The sequence below is a fragment of the Myotis nattereri genome, assembly GCF_964212035.1.
Source record: "Myotis nattereri genome assembly, chromosome: 3".
Lineage (NCBI taxonomy): Eukaryota > Metazoa > Chordata > Mammalia > Chiroptera > Vespertilionidae > Myotis > Myotis nattereri.
This window is the reverse complement of record NC_138077.1, coordinates 110,517,147-110,536,936: the sequence shown is the minus strand read 5'-3', so window position 1 is coordinate 110,536,936 and position 19,790 is coordinate 110,517,147. Positions and strand designations below refer to the sequence as shown.

Here is a 19,790-nt window from a genome sequence, read left to right as displayed (position 1 = left end):
AACTTCTGGAAGATAGCAGGGGAGAGATAGACAGCAATACAATCATAGTACAGACTTTAATACCCCAATTTCATCACTGGATAAAGCCTCTAGACAAAAAATCAGCAAAGAAACAGCAATCCTAAATGACTTATTAGATCAGATGGACTTAATTGACATCTTCAGAACGTTCCACCCCAGAGCTACAGAATATACATTCTTCTCAAGCGCATATGGGATATTATCAAAGATAGACCACATATTGGGACACAGGCACAGTCTCTCCAAATTCAAGAAAATTAACCCCTAGAGTGCCTGGGAGTGCTATCACGCTCCTCCTGCAGTGTCACTATTAGATGCTAGTAGTTCACTCTTTATGTGGGAAAAAAAAATTTAAAAACCTTAACTCAAAATGCCTTGGCAATTTTAGCATAGTTCCTAGGATATTGGTTGTCACTCAAAGGGTTAAAATCATATCAAGCATCTTCTCAGATCAGCCTATATAATAAAAGGCTAATAGGCAAATTGTCTCCTCAGGAATTAAAACAACCAGGAGTTTGACCACTTGTTATGGTGTGCGCTGACCATGAGGGGGCAGTGCAGAATGAAGGAAGGTCCCAGCCAGCATGCAGAATCTGAGGGAAGGAAGGCCGTGGCCAGCAGCCAGCAGCTGGGGGAAGGAAGGCCCTGGCAGGCAGCCAGAAGCCAGAAGGAAAGCCCCAGCCAGCACCCGGAAGGTCCTGATTGGCCCTGATTGCCGGGCAGGCCTAGTGACCCTATCCATGCACAAATTTTGTGCCCCAGGTCTCTAGTATTAGAAATAAACTACATTAAAAACAATCCAAAAAATTCAAACACTTGGAGGCTGAATAGCATATTACTAAACAATGATTGGGTTACCAAAGAGATCAAAGAAGAAATAAAAAACATTCTGGAAACAAATCACAATAAAAACACTATACAAAATCTATGGGACACAGTGAAAGCAATCCTGAGAGGGAAATTCATAACATTACAGGCCTACTTCAAAAATGAACAAACAAGAAAAACTGATAATAAACCATCTAACTCTGCAACATGAAGAATTAGAAAGAGAGCAAAAGGAAAAGCCCAAAGTGAGCAGAAGGAAGAATCAGAGTGAAAAATAAATGACATAGGACCAAAAAAAAAAAAATACAAAAGATCAATGAAACCAAGAGCTGGTTCCTTGAAAGGATAAACAAGATTGATGAACCTCTATCCAGGCTCACAAAGAAGCAAAGAGAGAGGACTCATACAATCAAAATCAGAAATGAAAGAGGCTAAATAACAACAGACCCCACAGAAAAATGAAGACTCATAAAAAATTATTATGAGCAGCTCTATTCCAACAAACTAGTCAACTTAGAAGAAATGGACATATACCTAGAAAAGTATGACCTTCCAAAACTCAATCAGGAAGAATAAAAAAAACCGATAGGCCAATAACTCTGGAGGAAATTGAAGCAATGATAATAAAAAAGGAAACTTCCAACAAACAAAAGCCCTGGACTAGATGGATTCACAGGGGAGTTTTATCAAACATTCAAAGAAGAACAAAAACCTATTTTCCTCATACTATTCCAAAAATTCATGAGTAGGGAACACTCCCAAGCTCTCTCTATGAAGCCAGAATTACCTGAATCCCAAAACCATATAATGACAATACAAAGAGCCCTAATTGGTTTGGCTCAGTGGATAGAGCATCGGCCTGCAGACTGAAGGGTACCAGGTTTGATTCTGGTCAAGGGCAGGTACCTTGCTTGCAGGCACATCCCCAGTATGGGGTGTTCAAGAGGCAGATGATTGATGTTTCTCTCTCATCAATGTTTCTAACTCTCTATCCCTCTCTCTTCCTCTCTGTAAAAAAAAATCAACAAAATATATTTTAAAAAAAGACAATACAAAGAAAGAGAATTACAGGCCAATATCCTTCATGAATATAGATGCCAAAATTCTCAACAAAATTCTAGCAAATTGAGTCTGGCATTACATTAGAAAGATCATACACTATGGCCAAGTGCGATTTATTCCGAGGATGCCAGGATAGTATGATATCTGAAAATCAATAAACATGATACATCACATAAAAAATTGAGATATAAAAACCATATAATCATATCAATTGATGCAGAAAAGCATTTGACAAAATTCAACACCCTTTCTTGATGAAAACCCTCAGCAAGGTGGGAATAGAAGGGTCATACCTCAACATAATAAAAGCCACATATGACAAACAAACAGCCAACATCATACTCAATGGGCAAAAACCATTTCTTCTAAGAAGAGGAATAAGACAGGGATGCCCACTCTCACCACTCCTGTTCGACATAGTACTGGAAGTGGTAGCCAAAACAATCAGACAAGAAGAAATAAAAGGCATCCAAATTGGAAAAGAAGAAGTAACAAATTGGAAAAATCTAAGTAACAAAATAAATTGATGAATGGAGTGAATACAGAGACATGGAAGCATGGAACAGAGTGCAGAATCTCAGAGGCAAGTCAGGGGAGGAAATGTGGTGGTTAATCAACCAAGGATCTTGTGTGCATATATGCATAACCCATAGACACAGACCATGGGCAGTGAGGGCCTGGGGTTTGGGGGTAGGGTGGGCTGGTGGGGGTTTGTTCCCCCATTAACCCCCACCAACCCACCCTACCCTATGTAATACTTTTAAACATAAATAATTATTTAAAAAAATAAAAGATCTGCTCTACAATGGAAAGGGAAATTGTACCTCTGTAATCCTATATAATAAAAGTCTAATATGCTAAGTGTCCAGTTGACAGGTCGGCCATTCAACCAATCAAAGCTAATGATATACTAAGGCCACTCAACTGCTCGTTATGACATGCACTGACCACCGGGGGCAGACCTGCGACTGGTAGCTTAGCTTGCTGCTGGAGTCCAGCAAATCAGGACTGAGTGAGAAGGGCCAGACATGCCCTGGAGCCCTCCCACGGTCCCTCCCTGGCTGGCCAACCTCCCGCATTACTCCCCGCCCTGATCATGTACTGTGCACCAGTGGGGTCCCTCATCCTGGCCTGTGCCCTCTTGCAATCCGGGACCCCTCGGGGGATGTCAAAGAGCTGGTTTCGGCCTTATTCCGCAGGCCAGGCTGAGGGACCCCACTGGTGCATGAATTTGTGCACTGGGCCTCTAGTATCTAATAATGGCAGTAGTTTGTTTAATGACTTCTCTGTAGTAGTTACTCTGCTAAATATTTTGACATAGTGTCTGTTTTAATTTTCATAAGAACTCAGAGGTAGATATCATTGTTTTACATATGCAGAACCAATCCCAGGTAGATTAAGTAGTTTGTCCCAGAATTACAGTTTGCAAATTGTTAAGCCAGGACTTGAACCCTGGCTGTACTGTAGCCAATTTTGATATTCTTTCCAGTCTGTTACACTGGCATCACTAAACTAATCTTAGAACCTGGTAAAAACAATTCTTTAGCGATACTATTGAACTTTTGAATACCTTTCTTCCATATTTTCTCTACTCTAATATTCACCCCATCTTCTGTAAAAACATTTGATTTGATTTGATCTATCTTTTGAGAAAATCTACATTTGAGGGTCTCATTTTGGTTGTTCTTGTAGTTTCCTTTATTCCTAGGCCATATATCAACCATGGTCCAAATGAGCCCTTTCCATCAATTGCTATTAATATATAAACTGGGAATTGTTGGAAAGTGTAAACTTTGAACTTTACTGAGTCATATATACAGGTGTCAGGGCAAGTAAAGTACTCCTGAAGTATGAAAGTTGTAGAATGGATATCTAATGACAGCATTGAATATATAGCTTAATAATAAATTCTTCTCCATAATTTATCATGTTTACAAGTCTCAGTAATTGCATTTAATATATGTACAGTTGACTCTTGAACAAACCAAACTTGAATTGCATGGATCCACTTATGTGCAGATTTCAATAATTACTATTAATATATTTTATCTTCCTTATGATTTCTTAATAACATTTCTTTATCTCTAGCTTACTTTATTATAAAATACAGTTTATAGTACATATAACATACAAAATTTTTGTTAATTGAGTATGTTATCAGAAAGGCTTCCAGTCAATAGTAGGCTATAGAAGTAGTTAAATTTGGAGAAAGTCGAAAGTTTTACATGGACTTTTGACTGTTCAGTGGATCAGTGTCCCTAACCTATGCATTGTTCAAGGCTCAACTCTACTTCAAAATAAACTTAATCTTTACATTTTTTTGTAGACTATAACTCACTACTTTTATCTCTAGGTAAATAAATTATAATAATTATACTTTGACACTTGTAGAATAAAATATCTTTGACTATTATGAACATGTTAATCTAATCTGGAAGGAGAAGCTTTATATTATTCTTAGGTTTAACCTACACAAAAAAAACATACATCTACAAATATGCATATATACACATGTGCATACACACACACACACACACACACACACACACACACCTGGGAATTTATTTACAAATTGTAAATGAAAAAAAAGATTTTCAATAGTGATTGAGTGAACTTGATTAAAGGAGAATAGATGATTTTTTAAAAAATTTTACTTTGATATTTTTAATTTAGAGAATTTTGTATATTTTTGTGTATTTTTCTGTTTGTTTACAGAAAAAATGTATTATTTTCCAAAGTTCATAACTTTACTTAATTCTTATGGTTCTTAGATAAAAGTTAATGCATTCTATGTCTCTTACGGGCTTGTGGTATAAAGCTTTTAAAATGGTCATTCATTCTGTTAAAAATACACTGCTTTAAAACAAATATGTATTTTTTTAGTGTATAATGAATAGACTACCTTTTCCTTTGAAATAAAATATTTACCAATTTGTGGTATATTTTTGTATTCTGTAAAATATTGCCAAAGATATATTCTTGGAAAATTGACTTTGCTTTATAACTGAAGCCAATGAGCTTATACCTCTATTTATTGAATGTGGAAAAAAAATGTATTCATGTCCAGCATCTTGCTCTAGGTGTGTCATCATTCATGGACGGAAGAAGAATATGTGATGACCGTATGTGATCATCAAACCTCAGCCCTCTGTTACTGGTCTATCACTCTTATCCTTGGCAAAACCTTGTCTGACAATGTTCCCAAACAGCTTGCAGCAGTTAATCAACTCTAGTCAGCTCTTTTACACATCTCCCTGAGCTCTGCAGTCTCTAAAGTACATTTGTCTGCCAGTGGGTTTCTGGAGAAAGCATCTGCAATAATAAACATTTTCCCAGGAACATATGCTGCATGCAGCTTAAACCTATCAGGCATAACAGAAATCTCTTGCACCTTAAGGGAATTAACACAGATTTGATTTTGCTAAAGGAGATAAACTTGATACTTTGAAAGAATGCCAAACAAGCAGAAAATTGCAGCAGATGTGCTCACATCTCAATATTAGTGTAAGTGTATTTCCAATCTTTTGTAGAATAAAATACTCAAACAACAACTGTACATATATAATCGCTATTAACGTGTCACATAATTCTGATGATATTTCTTTACTGAATTATTATAAGGCTTGAATTATTATAAGCCTTATTATTATAAGCCTTACCGTAACTCCAATGATGACTAGTGGCTATATATAATAATATGATTTTTCAAGCAAATTGGCTTGGAGATGCACAATGTCAAAGACAATATTATCAACTTGGTGTTTGATTTCCCTTGGATTTCCACCCACCTTTTTTTTCTTTATTGATTAAGGTATTACATATGTGTCCTTATCCCCCCATTGCCCCCCACTCCCCGCACTCATGCCCTCATCCCACTGGTGTCTGTGCCCATTAGTTATGCTTATATGCAAGCATACAAGTCCTTTGATTGATCTCTCCCCGTTACCCCCACTCTCCCCTACCTTCCCTCTGAGGTTTGACGGTCTGATTGATGCTTTTTGTGTCTCTAGTTCTGTTTTTGTTCATCAGTTTATGTTGTTCATTATATTCAACAAATGAGTGAGATCATTGTGATATTTATCTTTCTCTGACTAACTTATTTCATTTAGCATAATGCTCTCCAGGTCCATCCATGCTGTTGCAAATGGTAGGAGTTCCTTCATTTTTACAGCAATGTAGTATTCCATTGTGTAGATGTACCACAGTTTTTTAATCCCCTCATCTGCTGATGGGCACTTATGTTGTTTCCAAATCTTAGCTATCTCAAGGCCATATATCAAGCTGTATTACAAAGCCACTGTTCTCAAAACTGCCTGGTACTGGCACAAGAATGGACATATAGACCAGTAGAATAGAACAGAGAACTCAGAAATTGACCCAAACCACTACTCTCAATTAATATTTCACAAAGGAGGCAAAAGCACACCATGGAGTCAACACTGTCTCTTCAATAAATGGTGTTCGGAAAATTGGACAGATACATGCAAAAGAAAACTAGACCACCAACTTACACAAAAATAAACTCAAAATGGATAAAGGACTTAAACATAAGATGGGAAACCATAAAAATCTTAGAGGAATCCACAGGCAGCAAAATCTCAGGTACATGCCAAAGCAATATCTTCACCAATACAGCTCCTGGGGCAACGGAAACCAAAGAGAAAATAAACAAATGGGACTACATCAAAATAAAAAGCTTCTGCACAGCGAAAGAAACCATCAGCAAAACAACAACTAAGCGCACTGCATGGGAGAACATATTTTCCAATGTTATCTCTGATAAGGGTTTAATATCCAACATTTACAGGGAACTCATACAACTTAACAAAAGGAAGATAAACAACCCAATCAAAAAAATGGGGAGAGAAACCAAGATGGCGGCATAGGTAAACACCGGAGTTTGCTGCCTCGAACAACCACTTCAAAAACACAACTAAAAGATGGGATGGACATCATCCAGAACCACAGGAAGGCTGGCTGAGTGGAAATTCTACAACTAGAAGGAAAGAGAAAAGCATACCAAGACTCAGAGGAGGTGCAGTACTGAAGTAAAATACTAAGGTGTGGAGGTGCATTCGGAGCGGGCTGGCGGCCGAGGGTGCGGTTGTCATTTTAAATTGGGAGGGAGTCTCAGGCTCTGAGCTCCAGTTCCGGGTGAGTCTCTAGGGACCCAGACTCATACGGGAGAAGCGGAACTGTCTGGCATCAGTCGGAACTCGAGGGCAGCTTTCTCTCCAAGGGGCTTGCAGCGATTACCTGGACACTGAGAAGCAGAGCCTCTGAGGGTAAGACTGAGAGCAGCCATAGCTGCTATCCCTGCCCTATTGATCCCGTGGGACCCACCCCACCCAAGCCCTGCAGGGAGGCTTTTGCTGGATAGCCTCAGGCAAAGGCTAGATTAGCACCTCCCTAGAGATCCAGGAGCCAGGAAACCCAGAGGTCAGAGTGGGACCATCCAGTTTGCAGCTCCATGGAACCATAAAGGACACACTCAGGGGGCAGACTCAGTGAGCACCAAAGCCCCATCGAAGTAAGTCTAGCCCCAGAGGGGTGTCTCCAGCACAGAAGTTCTCCCACTGCAGACACAGCTGATTCTCACAGCCAATTGGCCTGGAGGTCAATTCCTGCCAGTGATACCTACAGCAATCAAGGCTTAACTACAACAAGACTGTGCACAAAGCCCACAAGAGGGTGCACCAAGGGTGTCCTTCTCAGGTAATTGAGGAGGCTGAACCACTGGGTCCTAGAGGACACTCAGCACAGAAAACCACTTTATCAACACAGGGAAACATAAAAAATGCCGAGACAAAGAAAAAGGACACAAATGACAGAAATGGAGGAAAGAAAACTACTGGATATAAAGTTCAAAACCACACTTTTAAGGTTTTTCAAGAATTTTCTAGAAACTGCTGATAAATTTAAGGAGATCTACAAGAAATCTAATGAGACCCTCAAGGTTGTGATAAAGGACCAACTAGAAATTAAGCATACACTGACTGAAATAAAGAATATTATACAGACTCCCAACAGCAGACTAGAGGATTGCAAGAATCAAGTCAAAGATTTGAAATGTGAAGAAGCAAAAAACACCCAACCAGAAAAGCAAAATGAAAAAAGAATCCAAAAATGCGAGGATAGTGTAAGGAGCCTCTGGGACAGCTTCAAGCGTACCAACATCTGAATTATAGGGGTGCCAGAAGAAGAGAGAGAGCAAGATATTGAAAACCTATTTGAAGAAATAATGACAGAAAACTTCTCTTACCTGGTGAAAGAAATAGACTTACAAGTCCAGGAAGCGCTGAGAACCCCAAACAAAAGGAATCTAAAGAGGACCACACCAAGACACATAATTAAAATGCCAAGAGCAAAAGACAAAGAGAGAATCTTAAAAGCAGCAAGAGAAAGTCAGTTACCTACAAGGGAGTACCCATACAACTATCAGCTGATTTCTCAACAGAAACCTTGCAGGCCAGAAGGGAGTGGCAAGAAATATTCAAAATGATGAATGCCAAGAACCTACAACCAAGATTACTTTATCCAGCAAAGCTAGCATTCAGAATTGAAGGTCAGATAAAGAGCTTCACAGATAAGGAAAAGGTAAAGGAGTTCATCACCACCAAACCATATTATATGAAATGCTGAAAGGTATCCTTTAAGAAGAGGAAGAAGAAGAAAAAGGTAAAAATACAAATTATGAACAACAAATACACATCTATCAACAAGTGAATCTGAAAATCAAGTGAATAATCTGATGATCAGAATGAACTGGTGATTATAATAGAATCAGGGGCATAGGAAGGGAATGACTGGCTATTCTTGGGGGGAAAAGGGTGAGAGGGATGCAGGAAGAGACTGGACAAAAATCGTGTACCTATGGATGAGGACAGTCAATGGGGAGTGAGGGAGAGGGAGGAGGGTGGGGTGGGAACTGGGTGGAGGGGAGTCATGGGGGAAAAAAAGGAACAAATGTAATAATCTGAACAATAAAGATTTAATCAATAAAAAAAAAATGGGCAACGGACCTAAATAGATACTTTTCTATAGAGGGTATACAGAGGCCAAGAGATATATGAAAATATGCTCACAGTCACTAATCATCCAAGAGATGCAAATCAAAACGACAGTGAGGTATCATCTCACACCTGTTAGAATGGCTATCATCAACAAATCAACAAATGACAAGTGTTGGTGAGGATGTGGAGAAAAAGGAAGCCTCTTGCCCTGCTAGTGGGAATGCAGACTGGTACAGCCACTATGGGAAAGAGTATGGAGTTTCCTCAAAAAAGTAAAAATGGAACTCCCATTTGACCCAGTGTTCCCACTTCTAGGAATATATCCCAAGAAACTAGAAACACCAATCAGAAAGGATATATGCATCCCTATGTTCATAGCAGCATAATGTACAATACCTAAGATTTGGAAATATCTATCGACCTTTTGATATTCAGTGGAAAACACTTAACTCTAAGATCATTTTAGAAGCCTCTCTTCAGGTATAACAACTTTTTCCCCTTCTATGCATATGCTACAGTTGTGTGCTTATCTGGCTTTGGTACATAGCCTGGTGCTTTTTGTCAACATTTTTTGTCTTGCCAATTAGGTTGAAGAATGTTTGGGTGAAAGGGTCTAGGTTTTATGTTTTCTATGTGCCTTGATTTTAGCACGTACTCAATAAATATTCTTTAATTAAATAGCTCTAGGTGTCAAGACATACATATTAGACAAAGATCAATTTGCTGATACTTTGAGCAATGAGGATAAATGTGCTCTTGTTACTCTGTCAAATAAAGGAAACTAAAAGTGGTAATAAATGTAAACATAAATTTCTTCCCTCAAAGTAGAAATAAATAAAATAAAAAATTATAATTTGATGTTTCATAATACTATTCTTTTTTTTGTATTATCAATTTTTTTTATTGCTTAAAGTAATACAAAGGGTATTACATATGTGTCCATTTCCCCCCCACCCCTACCCTAGACAGTCCCCTAGCCTCCCCTATCCCCCAGTGTCTTATGTCCATTGGTTATGCTTGTCCTACCTCCTGTCCCCCAACCCTCCCCGGCCTTCCCTCTGCAGTTTGACAATCTGTTTGAGGCAGCTCTGCCTCTGGGATGTTTCATAATACTATTCTTAATTCAGTAAGTTATTTGTTGAAGTCTTTCAACCTTGGTTGAAAAGCAAGAAATCACATTTGTATTCATATCGAGGGGAAATATATAGAAATAGAGAAATAAAAAGCACCTGACTTAAATAATCTAGACCAGGAGGGAGGCTGCCTGGTGGAGGGTGACCTGACTGCCACACTTGGTTCTCTGGATTGGAAGATGAGACATAAAGGCTGTGGTCTGGGTCTGAAGCTCCAGGAAGAAAACCAGGTAGGCCTCTACTTCCTTGGTTCTGTGCATCTACAAGAGAATGAAAAACCCAGATTACATTTAAATTCAGACAGACCATTACATTTAGTCTTTCTTATAATGTTTGTTACTTCTTAATTCAGTGGATAGATTCTCTTCTGCTGCCCTTTACTTCATTTTTTTGGGGGGGGCAGGGGGTGCTTTTTTTTATTGTCTAAAATTTTACATGTGTCGCCTTTTTCCCAGATTGACCTCCCACCACTCCATTTCCATCCCTGAGGGCAAGCCCCCACTGCCCCGGTGTCTGTGTCCATTGGTTATGCTAATATGCATTCATACAAGTCCTTTGTTTGATCTCTAACTCCCCCACCTCCCTTGCCATTTGTCTCTGGATCTATTTTTGTTCATCAGTTTATGGTGATCATTATATCCCACATATGAGTGAGATCATGTGATATTTATCTTTCTCTGACTGGATTTTTTTTTGCTTAGCATAATGTTCTCCAGGTCTATCCATGCTGTTGCAAATGGTAAAAGTTCCTTCTTTTTTATAGAGGCATAGTATTCCATTGTGTAGATGTACCACAGTTTTTCAATCCACTCATCTGCTAATGGGCACTTAGGTTGTTTCCAAATCTTAGCTATTGTAAATTGTGCTGCTGTGAACACAGGGATGCATACATCCTTTCTGATTGGTGTTTCTGGTTTCTTGGGATATAGTCCTAGGAGTGGGATTACTTGGTCAAAAGGGAATTCCATTTTTAACTTTTTGAGGAAACTCCATACTGTTCTGCACAGTGGCTGCACCAGTCTGTATTCCCACCAGCAGTGCACAAGTGTTCCTTTTTCTCCACATCCTCTCCAGCACTTGTTGTTTGTTGATGATAGCCATTCTGAGAGGTATGAAATGATATCTCATTGTTGTTTTGATTTACATCTCTTGGATGATCAGTGACTTTGAGCATGTTTTCATATATCTCTCAGCAAGAAAAGTGTCTTCTTTCAAAAGTGTTCATTTAAGTTCTTTGCCTATATTTTGATTGAATTGCTTATCTTCCTTTTGTTAAGTTTTACGAGTTCCCTCTAAATTTTGGAGATTAAACCCTTATATGAAATAGCATTGGCAAATATGTTCTCCCAGGCAGTGGGCTTTACTTCATTTTTCCTTTTCACTGTCACTACCATTTGCACCTCAAAACAGAGAAAATGAATGTAGAAGATTGCTAGCAGTAGCTGTGAGAAAAAATGGATAATTGGGGCAAAGTACATGATTTTTTAAAATATATTTTTTGAAGGCCCTAAAGACTTCTGTTCAAAGAGCTAAAAAATCATAAACTACAAAATAAAAGGAAATGGTAAAAGGAACCAAGTATTCTCTACTTGTAAAAGGATAACCTTAGATATAGGTTTTGAATCATATTATAACTTTCAAGGCACATTCTCTCTTCCCCAAATATTATGAGGGTGTCTCATAATTTGAAGATTACTTTGTGTCCTTATCAATCATGCTGTGATGACTAAATTTAATTCATAATTCTTATCCTTTAGCCAGCCCCTGAACCACCTGGAGACCTTGTGATAACAAGATTTCTGGACCTCACTCCAGAGTTTCTGATTTAGTAGTTGGGGTGGGGCTTGAGAATTTGCATTTTTAATAGGCTCCCAGGTAAGCTAATGCTGCTTGTCTGATGATATACTTTGAGAACTAATTGTTTAATTCTATATACTATGAGAATATTCATAATTAATTTATGGGCTTCTTAAGAACAACATAATATCTAATCCTACCTAATAAAAGAGTAATATGCAAATTAACCATCACTCCCTCACTCTGTCACTCCCTCACTCCATCATAAAGATGGCAGTGGCCACGGAGTTGGAGCAAGCAGGAGGCTTAGGTTGCCCCCGGCAATGGAGGAAGCCAAGCTTCCGGCCTGCACTGGTCAGACCTGGGCTCTGCTCAAGGCTACAAAGTTTCAATTATAGAAGATAAATAAATCCCAGATACCTGCTTACAGCTGGCGTGGCCTCTGCTCAAGGAGGGGCTGGGAACCTGGGTTGCCAAGGGCAACCCAGGCTTCAAGCTGGAACAAGGCTACAAAGTTTCAATTATAGAAGTTAAATAAATCCCAGATACCTGCTTCCAGCCCACGGGCGTGGCCAGCCTGAAAATGGCCATCAGCCCCTCACCCAGGCTGGCCAGGCACACCAGTGGGACCCCCCCACCCTGAAGGGGATGTGGCCAGCCTGCAAATAGCCATCAGCCCCTCACCCAGGCTGGCCACACCCCCATGGGGTGAGGGTCCCCACTGGGGGGCTTGACCAGCCTGAAAACAGCCATCAGCCCCTCACCCAGGCTGGCCAGGCACCCCAGTGGGACCCCCAACCTTATCCAGGACACCCTTCAGGGAAAACCAGCTAGCCCCCACCCATGCACCAGGACTCTATCCTATATAATAAAAGGGTAATATGCAAATTGACCCTAACAGCAGAATGACTGGGAATTACTGGTCACTATGACACACACTGACCACCAGGGGGCAGACGCTCAATGCAGGGTGGGCAGTGCGCTCCCACAGGGGCGCTCTGCTCAGCCACAAGCCAGGCTGATGGTGCTGGAGGGAGCCTCTTCTGCCTCTTTAGCAGTGCTAAGGATGTCCGACTGCAGCACCTGGTGCACAAAAATTTGTGCACGGGGGAGGGGGTGTTCCTCAGCCTAGCCTGCACCCTCTCCAATCTGGGACCCCTCAAAGGATATCCTACTGCTGGTTTACAGGGATCGGGCCCAAACCAGCTGTCAGACATCCCTCTCGCAATCCGGGACTGCTGGCTCCTAACTGCTCACCTGCCTGTCTGCCTGCCTGCTTGCCTGATTGCCCCTAACCACTCTGCCTGCTGGCCTGCTTGCCCCCAAATGCCCCCCTGCCAGCCTGATCACCCCCAACTGCCCCCCATGCCAGTGTGCTCATCCCCAACTGCCTCCCCTGCCAGCCTGCCAACCCCCAACTGCCCGCCCTGCTGACCTGCACACCCCCACCTTCCCTTCCCACTGGCCTGCTCACCCCCGCCCCCTGCCCCCCTGCTGTCCTAATCACCTCCAACTGACCCCCACTGACGACCTGCTTGCCCCCAACTGGCCCCTCTGCTGGTTTGCTTACCCCCAGTGGCCCTGCCCCCCACCAGCCTGATCACCCACAACTGCCCTACCCTCTTGGCCTCTAACTGCCTCTGCCTAGGCCCTGCCACCATGGCTTTGTCCAGAATATCCGGAAGGTCTCCTAGAAGGTCTCCCAGTCTTAATTAGCATATTACCCTTTTATTAGTATAGATTAGCTTAGGTCTCAGTATTTTGTATAAAAGCTTTAAAATTAAAAAATATATTTTTTATTGATTTAAAGAGAGAGAGACATAAATTTGTTATTCCACCTATTGAGGCATTCCTTGATTGATTCATGTATGTGCCTTGATTGGGGATTGAATTTGAAAGGTATCTGGAAGACAAACTTAACTACCCGGCCAGGACTAAAAATTTTTTCTTTCACAATATAAATCACTTTGTAGCTCACCTAAGATAAAATAATTACAGATTTCTATAATGCTTGGATTTTTTTTAGAGAATAACCTGTTTTTTATATTATTGCCAGGTAAAAATGTTGCTATTTCAATGATCTCTTAGATTGAAATTTGGAGATTGCTATTTCTCCTGTATTAATCTGGAGCCTGTGTCAAATTGTGCATAAGCCCTAATAAGTGCATACAAAAGCATTCTTCTTTGTTAAAGAATAGAAATAATTCTTTCTATGATTATTTTTCCTTTTTTTTTTCATATGATTGCCATTTGGATACCTTCCTCAATAGATACCAATTTTTTAAAAAATTTATCAGTGTTTTTATTTCTCATATTTATTAATCCATTAATTAACAAGTTATCACATGTGCATTCATTTAGTTTATCAATACTATGCAGTTTTAGAATAAGTGTAGGTGTGGATTAAGTTTCATGACCCTTCACATATTAGAGGGGCCATTATAAAGACAAATAATTCAGACTATTCTAAAGACAGATGAATAGAAAGGTCAAAGAAAATGTTTCTGGTTTACTATAAGAAAGAAATTTCTTCCATTTGCACAAAGATTTGAACAAGTATTCTCATACATAAACTAAAGTTAGAGTGACATCTATATAATAATTCACAATAAATTAGAATGATCTCTCTTCAGCATTGATCCTCAAATTCATATAAGTTCTGTAAGTGTATGTGGAGGGGGTGTTTTCTGAATCTTTTAAATCTCTAAAAAATAAATTTGGGAAAGGACTGAATTGCCCTTGGAGTTACTAAGTTCCTCATTATTAAGAGAATTCAACTTTAGCCAGGATGAGCACGTAGGGATTTTTTTAAAATCACAAAAAACTGGTGAAGAAATATACGCATCAAAAAATGGTCTTTTGAACACTGACATAAACTGTTTCTAGTAATGGGAGGTCATTAAGGCTCTGTGTAGGTGTGGCGTTAAAGAGGAACAATAGCAGATTATTCCTTTATTTATTTATTTATTTATTTATTTATCCTTAAGATAACAAAAATAGACAAAGATGGATGTTTGTACTGCTCTGTGGCATTTAGAATTTAGACAAGCTTTGGGGTTAAGACCATAACAAACTTTTCATTTGGCCCTACTAAAATAGAGCTCCCTACCTGTAACATAGCAATTTGCTTCCCACAAGGACCCCATTCTGAACTTCTCTCAGCTCTGGGCAGACACAGAGGATAGAAGCTTTAGAACTAATTCCTCTTCCACTTGAGAAGGAGCCTGAATGGGACCCTAAGTGGTAACCTGAGAGGAAGACTACATACAGTACATCAGATTTGGGAGAGGAGTTAATGGTTAGTGTAGTAATAACTGCTGAAAAATAACAGGCAACAAACATCTTTTCTTCAGTATTAGTGCCAAAGCACTGTTGCCATTGACTTTCAGAGAAACACACAGGCAAAATCATGATCTAGGGACAACTAGTTCATGATGATAAAATTAAGAATAGAGCTTTTTGGGAGTTAAGGTATATGGCTAGTGACTGGAAATGGAACTTTATGAGGTACTAGAAATGTTCTATATCTTGATCTTAGTGGTAGTTACACAAGTTTATCTTATTTAAAAACCATACAGATTAAGTTGGATGCTCATTATGTACTTTACTGTTCTCATGTTATCCTTTAATTAAAAAAAAACACGTGTGGGAATCAATTTCTAATAATAGCTGGTAGAAGATTATTAGATTCTCTCTGTCGATGTTACTACTAAAAAAGATTAGCAAATTACTCTAATTTTATCATGTAATCTATGTCTGCTATAACAAAATGTAGTAGGTTATTGAGTGTCTGTCAAGTGGCTCTACAGTCCTGACCCAGGTCTGTATAGTTTCTTAGACATCACAGCAGGCCCAGGGGAATTAATACACATGAGCCCACAGCAGATCATGTCCAAAGTCTTAATTCATTAGTAGCTCCAGTAGCTGGAGACTGTTAGGGTCCCTATTCTGAGATCACTTGCTTCATCTTCTGGGATTTCAGTTCACCTTGGAGCAGCCTTTAAAGCAGCGGTTCTCAACCTGTGGGTCACGACCCCCCTTGGGGGTCGGATGACCCTTTCACAGGGGTTGCCTAAGACCATCGGAAAACACATATATAATTACATATTGTTTACAGTAGCAAAATTACAGTTATGAAGTAGCAATGAAAATACTTTTATGGTTGGGGGTCACCACAGCATGAGGAACTGTATTAAAGGGTCGCAGCATTAGGAAGGTTGAGAACCAGTGCTTTAGAGAGATCTCTTATCAGGTTTGATCATCCTGGAAAATCCATTTTTCTCAAACTTAAAACAAAGTTTCATACCAACCTGTTATTAAATTGTGTTTATTTACACTAACAGGGGGCTTCAGACTACACAAATATTTTTTCAGTTCTAATGACGTCTAGTATTCAGACTATCCTTTGATTTAGTGGTGCCAATTGAACTGCCTAAAAAATGTGTGAAATGTCCAATAAGCCTGTATTCCTTGGGAAAATTATAATTGCCTATATAGTTTCACTGGCCAGAAAATATTCATATTACAAATAATGTCTTTAAATGTATCTGAAGAAAACTGTCCACAAAAATGTTTAAGTAAATAATGATGATAATTCAACTTGCCACCTCAAACATGATTTCTAAATCAAAAGAATGCTTCATTTTTATTCCCTTTAAGCAGTTTAGGGACTCTAACAGATGTTTTACCCACTCCACAGGTTATTTTGAGTTGGTTGCAGGAATTTTAGTTTTCCACCAGAAGTTTTACCTCTAAGTTTAGTGTTGAGCACTTATCATTAATGAACTTCACTGCTTTCTTGGTAGGTTAATCATATTCTGATCATAGTATTGCTTTCTAGTCACACGTTTCTTCAAAGACTCAGACCACCAGATAAAGAAGAAACTCCTTTGAATTTCCATCTGGCTTTGAATTTCTATCTACTATTTTAAAAATGTATAACTAGCTCATAAATATTTCAAGTACTCTGTAACTCTTTACCTTCCAGGCTATAGTTTTATAACTCTTATTTTATAAAGTGATGAAGTGTTTTGAACGAAGTGTTAGTGCTAGTCTTAAATGAAAGAAAAGACCTGCCAAGATTTTTTTGTCTTCAATGTAAAAATGAAGCACATATATTAAAATGAATGATTTTGATGTCTCAAGCCTATATTTCACAATTCGTTTGAGCTTTCTCAATAATACTCAGGAACTGGTATACATTAAATGTTGATGAAAAATAAAAAGTTACATTGCTTGTTCCATATTAAATAGCATCCAGTGTGTATTTTGATGAAAGAAGCAAAGAAGCATACACATTTCTTTTAATGGGTCATTAATTTAATTTAGGATATTTTAAATTGGTAGACTCTAATACCCTATGAGTAACTAGGTTACGTTTCCACCAATTATTAATCATAGTTATTCATGATAAAACTTTTTATTATAGCTTAGAGTTTAAGGACTTGTTCTGATGATGGAATGAAAGCACATTGCAATTTCATTTGTTTTTATAATCTCACAAGTGTTTTTAGTAAGGATGCTATTTATTACCTTAAAAAACAATGATATCTCTTGTCTTTTTGAGAAGTTCTTTAAAGTAAGAAAAGTTAGACAACACTAATGATATTTATACAATTTTAGGGATTTGAGGAAACACTTACCAGCTCCCTCCTCCAGTACCTAATTAACCTGCTTGCTTAATTTAGTTATTATATATAAAATTTACTATCAAAGACATTTTGAAAGAATTTCTGCTTTGTAATTCAGAAATATTAAGTTCTAGTCCATTAAATTTTTAAGATTTACTGATAACACATGTTGAATTCATTATAATAAATGATATATCACCTATTTTCAACAACAAATGGAAATTTTTTAAACACTGAACTGTACTTTAACACTTTTTAACTTATGTGTGAAGAGTTTTCTTCAAATCCCTTTAAACTTGGAAGATCAACCTATTCTTGTGTTTGGCATTAAATATTTCCATTCTGAATTTTGCTATGAAGCTTTTCTTATTAATTCACTATTATATTCATTATAGCTAAGACATTGTTTATAGCTTAACTTTCACATTCTATCAGATAGTGTGTTTTTATTTACTTAATGCAATATGCTCCTTGAAGTTAAAATTTAAAAAATTAAAGTATCAATCTCTAGATTTTGAGTCATAATATGAAGAAAAATTTATTACCTGGCTATATTACTCTTACCTTTAGAGGCCATGAATATTTCTGAGTCACGTCTTCAAAGATAGCCAGGTGAAAAGAAAAGGTTTTTCTTGTTGCAGCAAAGAGAGGAAACATGGCATGAATAAAACTTCAGAAGGTGTCTGTCTGCTCCATGTCAACTTACAAATAACAGAGAAAGGGAATGCTTCATTCAGCCTCCAGAGAGCTGTATTTTATCACTCCGAATAAGAGGGGAAGACGAAGCTACCAACAAAGGTAAACTCTACTCAGAAACCATCATATTACTTGGTGGTTGAAAGAAAAAATTAAAAATAATGAAAACCAAAAAGGAAAATATATAACACTCATTTTAAAAGTCTTGTTTCCACTTAGTTGTTTTTGTGTTCCTTGGAGTATATACTTTTGCTTTCACTATACATTAGACATTCTATTTTCCTGGTTGCTATAAATCTCCTGTGCCAGAGTCATGATAAAATATTCTATCATGTATAACTTTCTGATAGTTCTAAGTACAATATTTTATATTTTGAAAATGTTTGAACATAAACTTTCTTATTTTTCTTTCGAGATTTCTACCTACTCTCTCCCACAAAACAAATAAAAAGAACATGTATCCCCTCCTATTTATGTACATAAATAAATCTTTATTTTAATTTTTAATTGAATTTGATGAATCGGAGACATTTGGAAATACAAACCTTCGATAACCTTGCAGTTCATTGGAACATACAGGTGATATTTAGCTGCACTGCATACAGCAGGGGAAAAAGCACTGAAACCTGGCAGCTCACATTTCTAAAAGCAGCTGATCAGGTGAACATGGAAATTTTGCTCACCAAGTCAATTGCCCTGGATGGCACAATTTGCAAAAGTTGAAGTTGCTTATATATTACATTATCAGCAACAATCTCTACTTCCAAAAATAGTTAAGCAGCATGAGAAAGCATAAAGAATGATGAAAACTTATAAAGTCAACCTCACAGGTTGTAGATAGCCAAAAGTTTAGGTTCTTCTTATTTGGCAAAGAGAGATTTCTTTTTATTATTGTTGTTTGGAAGTGTTCGGGATTAAAAAGAGTTGCCATTATTTGAATTGCAGGAAAGATATATAAACATGATCAGTATTTTTAAATTAAATTATCTGTTTGCTAAATTTCTTAATGTTTGTCATGAGCATTTGGAAACACTTTACTCTAAAAAAAACCCCCTAAATTGTTGTCAACACTATCAAAGTTGGTATTTTAAATTATGGTCATAATTGACAAGTTAATTTTTACTTTCTCTAAAGCACCAATTTGAAATTAAAAAATAAAAGCCTAAGTGAATTAAGCATATATATTGACCTGTACAAAGCCAACCATCTATGTATTTGTATTGGCCATATGACTAACTGATAGACTCTGAATATTTAGCTGCAACAAAGACTTTCCAGGCCATCTAACTTGGTAAAGTTTCTACCCATTTCTTTTTTCATGCTTTCTCCCTCAGTTCTGCTAAAGACACAGCAGATACTAACCTGAGGTTTCATCTCCTCTTCCCTATACTCTTTTCTGTTTGCCAGCCTTTTTCTAGGTCATACTCACAAACCTTCCTTAATAGATTTCTCAGATGTTCATGTGTCCTGTTAATGTGCGCTTCTGCAGCCAGGCGATATTTCTCCAGGAGCTGGCCTCACCTCCTCTCCTGCTGCTGTTGCTGCTGCCCTTCACCTTCACGGTACACTCAGTCCTCCTCTCCAAACATTTCCCACCTCCAAGAAAGAAC

At 38.2% G+C, this 19,790-nt stretch overlaps 1 protein-coding gene across 1 annotated transcript in view; it reads right to left on the bottom strand.

Moving 5' to 3' along the window:
- LOC308515451 (phospholipid scramblase family member 5-like) overlaps positions 1–15,000 on the bottom strand; it is a gene marked incomplete at both ends in the record, with an annotated part of 51,296 nt that extends 36,296 nt beyond the window's left edge. Inside the window, 2 exons of the mRNA XM_081086031.1 lie at positions 10,154–10,317; positions 14,964–15,000. Coding sequence (XP_080942157.1) covers positions 10,154–10,317; positions 14,964–15,000 — 201 coding nt within the window. The remainder of the gene's footprint in view (positions 1–10,153; positions 10,318–14,963) is intronic.
- Between the last annotated feature and the right edge of the window lie 4,790 nt (positions 15,001–19,790).